At 35.4% G+C, this 14,568-nt stretch overlaps 1 protein-coding gene across 1 annotated transcript; it reads right to left on the reverse strand.

The window, feature by feature from the left end:
* Positions 1,950–9,825, reverse strand: LOC109821739 (chaperone protein dnaJ GFA2, mitochondrial-like). The gene is made up of 18 exons (XM_020387903.1): positions 9,590–9,825; positions 9,427–9,496; positions 9,264–9,332; positions 9,086–9,177; positions 6,151–6,234; positions 5,995–6,033; positions 5,413–5,535; positions 4,557–4,604; positions 4,356–4,443; positions 4,181–4,245; positions 4,019–4,093; positions 3,563–3,635; positions 3,091–3,182; positions 2,941–3,012; positions 2,785–2,841; positions 2,578–2,626; positions 2,387–2,453; positions 1,950–2,300 (listed from the first exon to the last, which is right to left on the reverse strand). Exons 1-18 carry the CDS (start codon positions 9,656–9,658, stop codon positions 2,201–2,203), a joined length of 1,332 nt encoding a protein of 443 aa, XP_020243492.1. The 5' UTR covers positions 9,659–9,825; the 3' UTR covers positions 1,950–2,200.

The following is a 14,568-nucleotide window of genomic DNA, read 5'->3' on the forward strand; positions in this document are numbered from 1 at the left end:
AACCAACAGAAGAAACCATGACTTATTACTCCATCAGGTGTCATAGCACTTCATCTCGATATTATACAAAATGGCAAATTGACACATCATCTCGCAATAAAAAAAAACGTTTCTAATGTTTTTATTGAAGAAATTGATGATGATCTTCACATATCTGAGCACGCTGATTCTGATTCAAGCACTTATAGATGGAGCTAAAGAGCTAGTACAGTATGTATTGTAATTACATGATCGGATTTCTATTCCTGTCCTGTTGTTGCATGGTGTAGAGATGTGTATGGTAGGATTATCAGGTGGCTAAGCATTAATTATTATTTTTTGTATCATTTTGTCTTGTAATGATGGTTAATCAATTAAATAGACTTTAGTTTATTATTGGATCTGATTTGGTATTGATTCATTTATTTAGGCGATATTAATTTTATTGGAACCATTCAAACTCACTGCCGTGGAAATCCCTCAATTAATTATAGTGCATGCCGTGATGAGACCTTTAGACGTGTAGATATCTAGAGCCCAAAAATGTGTTTTGTGAGACGCCCCAAAGTTCACGAGACTTGGGCGAGAAATCAAGTTCACGGGACTTTGTTGCAAACACTCCAAAGTTTTGGGGTGGGGATGAAAATAACAGAACAATGTATTATTGTGATTCTTTACAAGAAACATGATCAAAAGAAAATAAAGTAGAAGAGATCGCTTAATGTAATACTATTCCCCATTCTAAGATCTCCCTTTATAAAATGTGTAAGAAATGCTTTACGTATCCACTCCTGACCAAATTTTACTAATCAACTTTTATGCACTAAGCAAATATAGCTTTCGGCTCCCTTTGACAAATGGTTAAGGAAGATGGATTAATAAGAAAGATTAACATAGTTAGCCCCTTCAATAACCCAAATGACTAAATTATTAACCTGTTAAATAAGTTTTATTTTAGCTATTGTGATCAGTTTTAGTATTTGATAATAACGAGCATTTCAACTATTTTCTTTATAAACAGAGAGGTTAATTCTTAATCCTTCTAAATTGGAGAATTACTAAACCACTCATTCTAAGGTACCGTTTGGCAAAGGGTTAAGTGAGGGGTTAAGGAGACTTAACCCCTTCTTAACCTGCTAAACACAACAAATCTATATAAGTGTTAAAGTGAGTTAACCCTCCATAATTTACCAAACATAAAAAATATAGAAGGGTTAAGTTAACCTCTCTAGAGGGGTTAAAATGAGTTAACCCCTCAAAATGAGGGGTTTACTAATACTCCTATTTAGATGGAATAAGAGTTAACCCTTCTAATTATAAAGAAAATAGTCAAAATCATTGTTATTTCCAAACACTAAAACTGATCATAAGGGCTAAAATAAAACTTATTTAACGGGTTAATAATTTAGTCATTTGGATTATCAAATGGGCTAAGTATATTAATCATTCTCTTTAACCCCTATTCATTAACCCTTTGCCAAACGGGGCCTAAGAGATTAACCTATTTTAATCCCTTTAGAGGGGTTAGCTTAACCATTATGCATTCTTTGCGTTTAACTCACTTTAATACTTCTATAATTTTTTGTATTTGGTAGGTTAAAAAGGGATTAAGTCTCCTTAACCCCTCACTTAACCCGTGGCCAAACAGCACCTTCATGGTTTACTCATCCATCTTCTGCAGCTGTTTAAAAATATTTTTTTCACTCAATAAGAACCAACATAGAAGCATAAATATTTCGTTAACATTGGCTTCTTCTGATAATATGCCCTCATACAAGAAAGTAAGCCGAAGTTGCAGTTTTTCCTCGACAAATAAAAATATAAAATCCATGTCATTGCTTGAGATTGATTAGTTCGTAGTAATACGAGGTCCTGATAAATTGAAAACAGATCGATTCACAGAAGATAATACCACACAGGATCATTAAACATAACAATAATTGATTGCATATTAACAATCACAAACAATGTCCAGAATGGTAACCCACTCATTATTGTCAGCATATGTACAAATCCCAACATCAATGTAGAAATGTCGTCAATTAATAGCCAAGGCAACAATATTGAAATTGGAACTAAGGCTTCATATATCATCATAATGTGAGTAAGAATAAATGTACCCCTTACAAAAATTTAGCCAGGAAGAGCCTTGCATTTTCTCCTATAGCTTTTGCTACACCAATTGGTTTACTACATCATTACCCAAGTGTGAAATTATCTATTATCCTGAAGCTCCTGCTGCCTTTTCTCCCTTATCATATTCCCCCTGCTCCTCTTTTGCAAACTCCTCAATCAGCGCTCGCTGCCTCTGTGTCAAATTACTGCACAAACAGTACCATTTTAAAATCAACTGCCATACTGCTTTTCCTCAATACTCAATAATTCTGGGAGTGATGGAGAAACTTACTTAGGGATAGAAACATTAAAATGAACAAATTGGTCGCCATACACTGCAGAGCTCCTTGTCCTTATTCCTGCAAGAAATCACGAGAATAGCAGGAAAACTTCACTCAAACACAAAATGATATTCATTGAAGTATTTCTAGAAATATATTTTTTTCTCGAAATAAGAAGTCCAACTGCGTTGGATTTTCTAACCTTTTCCCTTTAGGACAACTTTCTGGCCTGGTTGAGTACCTGGCCTAACCTGTAAACAGGTAGAAACATTTGTCAGAAACTACTCAAAAGATTCTGCGTCTTTTTGTAAGAAACCATGTGTAAAGAGACATGATATATGTTATTCTAGCACTGGATATAAATTACAAATAGGCAGGCTTTAGAATGAAATGGCGAATCAAATCAGACCTTGAGGACGACATCCCCCGTAAGAGTTGGGACTTGTATGGTTCCTCCCAAGATTGCCTACACAAAAGAATGATGTCTTGCTCACAAAGCCATAGACATGCAAATACTTGCACCCTAAATTTCAGCAGCTCTTTGCAGACTAGGTTATAGTTTTACCTGCGAAACATTCAGGACAGCGTCAACATGAATATCAGACCTCTCTCTCCTAAAAACTGGATCTTCTCGAACCTGGAAAAAGAAAAAGCGGCTTTAATGGCTTGCTTCCAGATGAATTATATGATTGTGGAGTTAAATAAGGCATACAACCTTTATAGTAACATAAAGGTCACCAGGTTGACCACCTTCAGGATCTGCTCCACCACTCCTATGAATTTTAATAGTGTCATCATTATCAACCCCTGCATATTGGACGACTTGCATAATTAGCAAATGAGGAGAGTTTAATAAAATAAAATAAAAAAAGAAGAGAAAAGAGGACGAACATGTAGAATCTTGTACACCTGATAACTAATATACTAACATATGTGAAGGACAAAGGAGGAAAGGGTGGTGGAGATGAATAAAGTATTGAAGAAATTGAGAAACTGAGTCATATGAGCTGCGAAAGCAATGTAAATACCAGAACAGTGACTCTAGAAAACAATGAACTGACTCAAGAAACAGGTCAATGCATAAACAAAATATATTATGAAACACGTTAAGGTGGAGTATGTATGATTATGCACAACAAGAATAATATAAAGCAACATTCAGATACAACAATCTGCTATAGGCATACCAGGCATCACATCGAGCCTTACTGATTTGGTTCCTAGCACAACTTTCTGTCCACCACATGACTTGCAAAGGTTCTGCCAACAATTTACAACATAAAGCCACGTTAACACAGACATACATATTGCAGTAAGAAAGCCAAGGATATAAAAACAGACAATACTCGGATACTAGGCAATCCAACACACTTGAAGGAAAATTATAGGCTCAGGTAAGCACAGTTCAGAAGTATCCTCATCAAATTCTTTGCAACAAGAAATAGCACGAGCATCCTTAATTGTTCAATTTTTCCTCAACAACAAATAGTAGAAAGATCTTCATATACTATAAAGAATTTATCCATTACTTAAACCTTTGTGATATTTCTAAAAATGAAAAAAATAACAATACTTTGTATTCCTGAATCCCTTACTAGACTATCAGCGGAAAATCACATAAAAATTACACAAAAAATCTATACCTTGATAATTTTTCCATCACCACCACAGACTGAACAGGTCCTCTGCACCCTAAAGGGCCCTTGTTGCATGAAAGTCTGTACATAAAAAAAAGTTTAGCAGCCATGCATGAATTGCCACTGAGTTCACTGCATCTAACCATTCCAGAACCAAAAGTGTCTCACCATTCCTGAGCCTCTACAACCTCTACAAGTTTCAGGTTTAGTTCCAGGAGGGGCTCCACTTCCCCCTACAAATAAAATATAAGTATACAAACGGATCAATAAAGTTTGATGAAAATATTGGCTTTAGACGTTTGCATTCAGCAAGGGTTTTATTCACAAAGAATAGACAGCCTACCACAAGCTTCGCAAGGTACAGCAGCCTGAAATTTCAAGGTTTTAGTGCACCCTTGGACTGCTTCCATGAACGATATTTCTAGTGGCACCTGGCAAGGAAGATAGTCACAGATAACTTGAATTGATCAGAAAACCAAAAAGAAAAGAAATCAAATTTGAGCATCTGAGGTAGCAATAGTCAAACAAAAAGGTGAAAGAGAACCTTGATGTCTTGTCCGCCAAAATCCCTGTGAAACATGTTCTTAAAGAACTGTTCCCCACCAAACAACAGAATCAGTATTTAGTTCATAAAGAAGCAGACTACAGATAAGAAAAGAAATGTGAATAATCCAAATAAAAAAGCCACATTTAAGTTAATCAAATGATAACATGAGATGGACCAAAAAATGTAGACCATGCCAAAGCTTTTCGATTAAGTTCTTCATCTGACAATATGTAAATAAACTGTTAAAGACCTGAGTTCAACCAATAACGATTGAGGATAGGTCTACAAGGCCTTCACTTAAAGACATGACAATTATGATTAATAAAAGTTGGGATTGCATCCTAGACTTACCAAAGCCACATACTTACTTGACAACCAGATATATGAGAGGCTCAACCTATAACTAAGGTAATACAATTAGCATTAGACGAGATTAAGCTCAATGGTGTTACTGAATAACAAAATACGTTACAAATGTAGGATAAGGTTGTCATATATGATGGTTAACCATCTATATGAAATGTGAGAATACAGCATTGTAACTGCAGGTCACTTTGGACTGGACCAAAATAAATTCCATTACAAATTTGCTTTGGAATCTGAGGACAAGAGAATAAAAGAAACATGCAAAATCTACAAGGATGCAGAATAAAGAACAGTTAGAACTTTGTACAATGCCTATACAGTTTTATTTTCTTTTCTTGCAGACTGTAGTAAATCACTATCTGCTCGAGACAAGCATATGAACAATATGACTAGCATCGACTAAACAGGCATGTCAAGAATTTTCCATAAAAAACGATAAGAAATTATGTTCTATAAAATGTAAAACATTCAGGAGATTTTTACATACATCAGTCCCTCCACCAGCAAATCCACTAAATAAATCCTCAAATGGATTGAATCCACCACCACCATATGGCCCCCCACCAGGGGCACCTCCTGAAGCAGCTTGTTCGAATGCATCAGGACCAACCTGCAAGATGCCATTAATAACAAAAAGGAACTCATCAGATAACATACAACTTTTGGTCCCCCTGCTTCGCATGTAAATATTTAATACTAAATCCTAATGAAACAAATTTTCTACATAAAATCTCACGAACATGTAAGAGCAATATTTTGGGAATGCAAACGAGTTAATGCCCCTTCTGTTTTAATTTCAGTATACAAGATTATGTTACAAAAATATTAAAGGATATTACATATAAATCAGCACTTCAAGCTGAAGAAGCAAAAAAGACAAGTTCTCTTGTGTAGTAGACATTCCACACCACAGTTCTCTGGACAAGATAATCATTTATGATGACTGAACAAAAAATTAGAATCTATCTAGGTAACTTCTACATTATCATAATCAGCATTTGGAGAATTATAATCTACCTTTTCTACATCCATATCAAATAAAGTTCTATTAAACTATAGCCAGAATCACCTGGTCATAAAGTGATCGCTTTTCGTCATCCTTTAGAACCTGAAAAGAAAAAGAGAACATTTAAACAATTTTTTTGGAATAAATAACAATATGGTAAAAGTTAAAGTGATAAAATGAATAACATGAGAGAAATAACACATAATTTTGATAAACTACCTCGTAAGCACGTGAAACTTCTTGGAATTTTCTTTCTGCTTCAGCATCATCTTTATTTGTGTCAGGATGTAGCTTCTTTGCCAGCTGGATATTGCCAGTTACATCAAGAATAAAAAAGAACTTAAGAACCGTATATGTAAAAAGCCATGAGGAAATGTACTTTATATTATTTAAAGAGTTAATTAAAAAATAGTTAAAATTGAATATATTTATTATTTTATTGAATAACTATACAATATAAAATATTAATATTTAATATTAACTATAAATGTTTTGTAAATATTAGTTAGTAGTGTTTTTTTAAAATGTGCACTCATTAAAGGAAGGGGAAAGAGAAAATCCTAGGACGAAGATCACAATCCTTCAATTTTAACTTGGACTTTTCCTTGAAATTTACTCACTAGAATGTATGGAGTAGGATAGGGATTTGGATTTTGAAATCCTAGTCTTAATAATAATCCTAAACTAATAACACCACAAAGTTAAATCCGAATCCTAAACCAATAACACATTAAAGTTAAAATCCAATTCCTAGTTCTAAACCAATATCACCTTAAAGTTAAATCCTAAAAAAAGTCCTACTTTCAATAAAAAAATCCTCAACCCATAACCCCGCTAAGCAAAAATAATATGCAAATTCTGCACAAAGGGCAAAGATGAAAGATTTTCACAAATATTTAGCTGTCAAACTTTTGACCAAAACCACTACTCTAAGCATTTGCTAATAGATACTAGTATAGTGTCTCATCATTATCAATTATCATATAGAAAATTATCAGCTAAAACAAGTTTGCTCATCTTGACCAGGATAACACTTCCAACCTTTGATGTTAGGTACTACGGACTATGGTGTATTATCATCATCTGCATCATATATGATATAACTAAGCATTTTTCCCATCTAAAATATGATCAGCATAGATCATGACTTACAAGGTCATGACAATTGCATGAAATAATGGACCAGTATTTTCCAACTATCCAACCAGACATCAACCTCACCCACTAGTTGATGCCAATTTGCTGGATATGGAAAATAATATGCAGGACAGCTACGGTGCAGCAGAAGGTGAGAGCCTCTTAAGAAGAACCCAAAAGAGCTCATGGCTAGGAGAGAAGGTAACAGAGGGTGCTTTCATATTTAAATCAAATTCATACCAAAAGATCCAGTGTAGGCCTAAAAGAAACAAAATCATGAATGAGACAAATATTGTTAATATATTACCCATCACACCTGATTGGACACTTACTGCCCTAATCAAAAGTTGTAGCATAAATATCACTTAAAAAGAAGTATCATCATATGTAATATGTAAAAACAAGAACAAAAACACTTTTCATCCCGAATATTTGGAGTCAGCTACATTACTCCACTTTTTTCCATTTGGCTCTTAATGGCATTCAACACATGCCAACATCTGAAAAGATGGAATTATTAAATTTAAGAAGTGCTTTTACGATATTAGTCCCTCAAATCTTCCGTAATCCATATTCCTCTCTAAATCCATCGAAATTGCTATTAGACCCCTCAGATCTTCAAATTGTTTGCAATTCAGTCGCTCTATTAAAATTACTCCATAGTTAGCTGACCAGGGTTGGGTTTGCTTATAATCTAGCATGACTAATTACCATATTGTCCTTGCTCAAGGTTTCCCCCCCAAAAAGAATCTCTCTACTCTCTTTTCTGATGACAGGAAGGGGGTAAAATCTCACCAAAATACACTTTAATTCCTACAAATCTTCCCTAAATTTCCATCATTTCGCATTCTTCTTCAAAATTGCACATATTAATCAGAGTCTGAGGGCTTGTTGAAGGACACTAGGGCAATAATCGAAGGAAAGGGGTCGTATCTCATTGAAGAAAAGAGAGGTTAAAATACTTCAATATGGATTAGAACTAAGATAGATAATGGGGTGGGTCCTCTTTGTGACGGATTCATGCAACTTCCCTTGGGATTTTATAGAGATTAGAGGGAAGAAGACCGTTGTCATATGGGTATAGGGGAATATGATCATCAGACAAGATGAGACATCTGGGTTTGGGCTTTTTTCTTAATGGGTCTGGCTTTAAACTCATTAGAAAAGGGAATACCTAATTACACAAACAGGTCAGGTTTGGTTTAAAGCAAATGAGGTGACTGGAAAACTGCTCAAAAAAGTTAATTAAAACGGAATATTCCCCTTGAATCTAACACCAACTTACCAGATGGACCAAATTGCAGGCAATTAGAAGAATTGTTATTACTAAATTTTTGAATGGCTAATACCGAAATAACCCATCTAAGAAAGTACATAGAAACACTTAAGATATTATGCATCCTTGCGTATAGGATCTATGTTAGGAAATACATTAAGCCTCTTGGGTATACGTTATAAAGTACATTAATCCTCTTGGGCATAGGTTCTGAATTAGAAAGTGCCTACACTAGCCACAGCCTCCACACTTATGAGTTTCCCCTGTTTGCATCGTTTCCTTGATATTCTATGATGTGCTCTAACCTCCCTCTACTTGATATCGTTTCTCTTGCCCATTACTTTTCCCAAACTTTCTGTAGTACGGAACAAAATTCATCAACTTTTATGAACTCAATAAGCAATTTCTTCGGCTAAATGAGGAAAAGGACAAAATATCTTCTTGGAGCTAGACAGATGATAAACTTTGATAGATGAATCAATTATGGATAACGTCCACTTAAATGTAAACATATGATATCTTTATTTATGACAGAACAAAGTACGATTGAAATGAAAACGAACAGTCCGGCCAACAATTAACTGTGTGAACTGTGATAAGACAAAATTAGGATATGTAACACTGAAACTTAAGCAAACTATGACGACGGGAAACAGAATAATCATAAGCCCGTTTGGCGGCAAATTACAATTTACGAAACTAAATAACCAGTTAGAAGACATTAATGAGAATGGAGCCTACCGCATAATAGGCTTTCTTAATATCTGACGATGTTGCATTTTTGCTGACTCCCAATACATCATAGTAATCTCTCACAGACACCGGTCTCGTTCCTAAGAGATTGAAAGATAAACACCAAAAAGTAGAAAAGAGGCAAAAAAAAGGATGTAAAGTTGTTATTGCAAAGAGTTAAACCTACCATGAAAATATCTTTTTGGGTATCCATTCATATAAAAGACACCACTGTGATCACTATTCTTCCATTTTCCTGTAAAGTTTATTGACTAAACACATCAATCAAAATACCAAACAAAAGTTAACTAAAATTTTCGATTCAAATACAAGGAAAAAAAAAACCCAACCTTTTTCAAAACTCGACCCCGAGAAAACCCTAGACGACGAAGTGCTAATCCATCGTGACAATTGCTCCGACTGCAAGCATTCAATCAAGGAAAAAATATGATCAAAACTTGAAAGCTTGTAATTCAAAAAAATCAACAAATTTGGGAATAAAGGAAGACTAACAGTTCTAAGCGGCGGTTTGCGGAAACTTCGAGTGAATAAAAGGGCGACCTTTGCACCTTGCGACCTCATAGTAGGAGAAATTGCGAGCAATCAAGATGCAATTTTTTGGGTTTTTTCTTTTTTTTAATTTTCTTAAAAAGTGGGGAAAATGAGCCCACTTCTTTGGAGGAGGAGCGAAGCGAGAGCTTTGTTCACTGTTGTGTTTCTTGAGGAGAGGGAAAGTTTTGGGGAGAAGAGGGGCAGTTAGGGCAAAGAGGCTAGGGCTTTGTGAGGGGCTTTTCGGGAAGGATTCTGGAAGTTTCTTGGGCCTTTGAATAGCCCATGAGCCCCTTGTAGATGGACCTTGATAGGAGTGACTATAAAGGCCATGGATAAAATGAAATGATAAATCTTTATTATCAATATGGTTTTAGTAAATTTTTGCAGTAGCTTTTATCTATAGTAATAAACTATTAGTTAGAAAGTTCGATTATTTAACTTTTTACAAAATGAGATTATTAGGAAAAAAATTTCTTAATTTTAATTGATGATCAATTGAAAGTTTATGAAAAATGATGATTTTTTCAATTTGTGTGATATAATTATAAATGTGAGAAGATTAGAGCAATCTAGCGGTGCAAGGTAAAATCAAATATCAATTGATATTTATGTGGGGCTAAAACTATTCCTAAAAATTCCTAATCTTAAACATCTCTCTGTTCGAATATTTTTTGCCAATACTAGTTTGACCTCTAACATTAATATTAAACATACTATTAATTATTATAATAGGATACATTAAATTACAATACAATATATTATATTATAATGTATTATAATATTAATATATTATATTATATTATATTCATTACATGTTATTTTCCATTAGTAATATATTTAATTAAATTATATAATATTATTAAAATAACATTATGGTATCAAATATATAACATTATATATTTTAATATAACATAATATTATACCATTATTATATCTACATACTTGCAAATAAATTAAATTTCACATCTCTTTACTTGATTGAGGTAGTTGATCTTAGGGCTGAGCATGGTTCGGTCCAAACCGAAAAAACCGATCGAACCGACCCGAAAAAATCGGTTTTATGAGTAGGACGGTTCGGATCGGTTTGAAAACTTTTCAACCCGAACCGACCCGAACCGACCAAATATAGTACAATACTACCCATTCTGATCTCAAACCCTACCCGACCCGTCCCTAAAGAGTCAAAGACTCAAACCCTAAACTCATTTTCTGAATCATTATGGGTTAAAAACAATATCATTATATCAGTGTTTAATGCTTCATAATCTCCTACTTTGTTGATATCTTTTTTTTTCTTTAACACGGTTTGTTGTTTGATAAGAAGTTTGATGAAGTTAGAACCGAACAAACCGAACCGAACCGCACCGCACCGAACCGACTTGCAACAGTTCAGTTCGGTTTTGAATTATAGGTGGTTCGGTTCGGTTGTTCAAATTTTGATAAAAACCGAACCGAACCGACCGTTGCACACCCCTAGTTGATCTGCGAGGCCAATAGCGATGCCACTAATTATGATAGTACTTTCACTTGCTGGAGCCATCTTTGATACCCTGTTGAATAAAAGTATATCTTATAAAAAAACCACTGAAGCTTTGATTCAAGAACTTCTATAAGCCAGTATATATATTTGTCGGGGAATTTTAGTCACCCCGCTTATTACGATCTGCGCAACTCAGAAGCCAACCACAATTAACATGATAGAAAATAATCACAATCAAGAAGAAAGAACACCAAGATTTACGTGGTTCGGTCGACCAACTTCGACCTACGTCCACGAGCAACAATACGAGAAATCCACTATGTATTAGGGAGAATTACAAGAAGAACCACTCAACTCTCATCTCTCAATCTCTCAACCTCACATACATAATCAACTCTCATATTATCTCCAAAGCCCTCTCCTTACAATCTTTTGAATGGATAAAGACTGTGAAACCCTCTCCCAATGATGTACTCTTTTGCACAGAAAAAGACTATGAAATCCTCGCCTCTCACACAATATTCTTGAATCAAGTTATGCCCTCTGCTACCCTATATTACAAGAATATTGGCTCTCTCTCCTGTGCTTGGTTTTTCCTCCAACAATAGAAGAATATATATAGGGAAACCAAAACTATATCTCTAGCCTAACTTCCTAATTAGAATAGTATTCAAATTCCTAATCATGATGAGACTCAATCTCCTAATCATGATAGATCTCTAACCCTATCTAGTTCTCATGAAACTATACAAAAACAAAGACACAATTCTAACAATCTTCACATTGGATTTGATTCCCAAACTCCCTTGAAGATATATCATTGTTGTCCTGAAACTTTACATCTCCTGCTAGAGTATTCTATTTCTTTCGCACTTCAAATCGAAACACCTGCACTCTGTTTGTGTCGGAAATTGTTTTCTTCGTTGTATAACTCATTACAACTTTGATCGTTATAACAAGTTTAGAAAAAAGATTGGTCTTTTTTATAAAACCTTTGCACAATAAAAATAAAAATTACAATCTCTTTCAAACAACACACATATCTTATTTATTAGTCTCTATTTGCGTGAGTGCCTACGCATCGAATCCGGTTGACGGAATTATTGATCAGAACTCTCACTTCACGAAGGAAGTAATCGCTGAAGTGATAATCTCGACCAAGCGAGATTACGATTCTTCTCGAGATCAAGTCCAAGCATGATCTCAAGGAATGGGGGAACGAGACTTCAGATCTCTCGAAATCCACTCTTTATGCACAGAAAATAGCCAAGGTCTACTATCATTCGCTGAAATTCGTCGCTCTTAGCTCTGTAATTCGGCAGCACCTCCTCCTCTTTGATAAAAATTCGCCTCCTGTGAAAGAAAGCTATAGGCTCGTATTTATAGGGTTTAGGATGCATAGTATTTGGATAAGAATGAATGATTTGGCTATAACTTCAGTTGACAATGGCCTAACCACTCTTAGATATGATATCAAGTCAATTGGGAAGCTTAGGAACGAAGAAATCCCGAAGAAACCACCAAAATACGCGTTTTCGAGCAATTGGGTGCGGGACAGACCCTGGTGTCCCGCGTGGGTGCGAGACACCAAATGGTGTCCCGTGCGACCACGGGACAGTTCGGGACTTAGCCATTTTTTAGCCTTTCGGACTTGTATTTTTTGCCGTTTTGCGTATCTTGTCATCTAGTCGACTTGTACGCTTCGCTGACTTGCTTTGTGTGCTCGTTAGCTTCTTTACAGATTTGGATGATCCTATTTGACTCGAATGATGACATTCATTATCTTCTCTCTATCTCGAGCTATGTGTGGACACCTATAGGCATTTTTAGACGCTTACAGATACCCCCTCCAAAGTATTTCAGACTTATTCTTTTATAGATGAGTCTGGAATGCTTTGGATAAGATAGACCCTATCTTCAACCTCTTCAGTATTTTGTTGAGGAGATCGCGTAGAAGAACCTGTGAATGGCTTCAGTTATTGATTTCTTTAGTCTTCAATCTACTCAGTATTTTGTCAAATAGATGAAGTTCTTCCGGTGCTGCGTTTATCGTCTGACCATTATCGAAATCTTGAACTGGAGTTGGTGTGTAAAATTTTGAACTTAGCTCTTGTCATTGAGTTAACATTGAACTAATCGTCTTTGTTGGGAGTTAGTATCTGAATGTGATTGAACTCCCTAGAATCAGCCTTTAACCTAGAATTTTTCCTTAGCCTTATTTTGGCGAAACTATCGATGCATTGACCGGCATCGCCATTTACTGTAACACGTTGTCCGGCGTTGACCTTTGCTGTAACACGTTGACCGGCATTGACATAGTTTATACTCGCATATTTGCTAGAGTCTACACAGTTTAAGCTCTTAAGGCATTAGAGCGTGATGGTCCCAAATGTCGGGCTGCAGGACCAACTATTAAAGTTGTTTCATCTGTAGGTATGGATCTTATCCTAAAGTTTGTTGGATGCTCAAGTCACGAGACCAACTAATAAAGCTAATGCGTCAATAACTCTTGCCTTTATAGGATTTTTGACAAACCCTCAGCCATCAACGGGTTTGATGAACATTTACCAAATACCGTTTGAGTCTGGCTAGCATGTAAATTGTTTAAGTCCGTTCTGTATGTAACGTTATGCTAAAAGAGTTAACTCTTTTAGTGATACGAGATTGAATACATAGACTTTATCTTTCTTATGGGAATAGACTACCCGGCAACGCGTGTTAGGCATTGATTTATCCATTCTTAGGATTCGGGATAAAAATCCCCATACTTGGATTCTGGTGTCTTTTTCACTTGGCGAAAGACTAAACCGGCAACGTGTATTAGGTGTTGACTTATCCCTACTTAGGATTTGGGATAAAATTCCCCATGTGTGTAAGGCACAGATTTAAAGTTGAAAGATTGTGTCTTCTCTTGGGGCAAAGACGAACCCGATGCTGGAGAGGAAGAATTTTATATTCTATCTCCTACTGAAAGAGAAACTCAAAGTGGGATCTCCACTCTAAGAATTAAAAAGATTTAGATAACCCTAACTATTTAAAGATTTTATTATCAAATCTGAAGGGGGATTTCTCATTTATCGAGATGAAATTCCGACCTTAGCCCTAATTGTTTAAAAGTTTGACCACATGGGAGATTTGAGACGATCCTTACTGTAGGAAGGTTTGATCGCTCGATTTGAAAGTGGACCTCTCGTTCATGGAAGGAATCGAGATGAGATTTTGGTTGTGGGCCTAACTATAGGAAGGTTTGACCGAGTGGGGTTTGAGATGATCCTAACTATAGTAAGGTTTGACCGTTCAATTTGAAAGTGGACCTCTCATTCATGGAAGGAATCGAGAGGAGATTTTGGCTGTTGTAAGGACCATAAATTTTGATACTAGTTAAAATATTTTTTTGGTATTTTAAAATATCTTATTATTATTTTTAAAAGAGTATTTGTATTTTTCTCGATTTTCTAGA

This window comes from Asparagus officinalis, chromosome 1, assembly GCF_001876935.1.
Source record: "Asparagus officinalis chromosome 1, Aspof.V1, whole genome shotgun sequence".
Taxonomy (NCBI): domain Eukaryota; kingdom Viridiplantae; phylum Streptophyta; class Magnoliopsida; order Asparagales; family Asparagaceae; genus Asparagus; species Asparagus officinalis.

Excerpts from the sequence above, each read along its gene's own strand:
- LOC109821739 (XM_020387903.1), bottom strand. The coding sequence starts at position 9,658 with ATGAGGTCGCAAGGTGCAAAGGTCGCCCTTTTATTCACTCGAAGTTTC. Across the intron at positions 3,183-3,562 it reads AAGGCTCGATGTGATGCCTG|GGGTTGATAATGATGACACT; the intron begins GTATGCCTATAG and ends TCCAATATGCAG. Across the intron at positions 3,013-3,090 it reads ACCTTTATGTTACTATAAAG|GTTCGAGAAGATCCAGTTTT; the intron begins GTTGTATGCCTT and ends TTCTTTTTCCAG.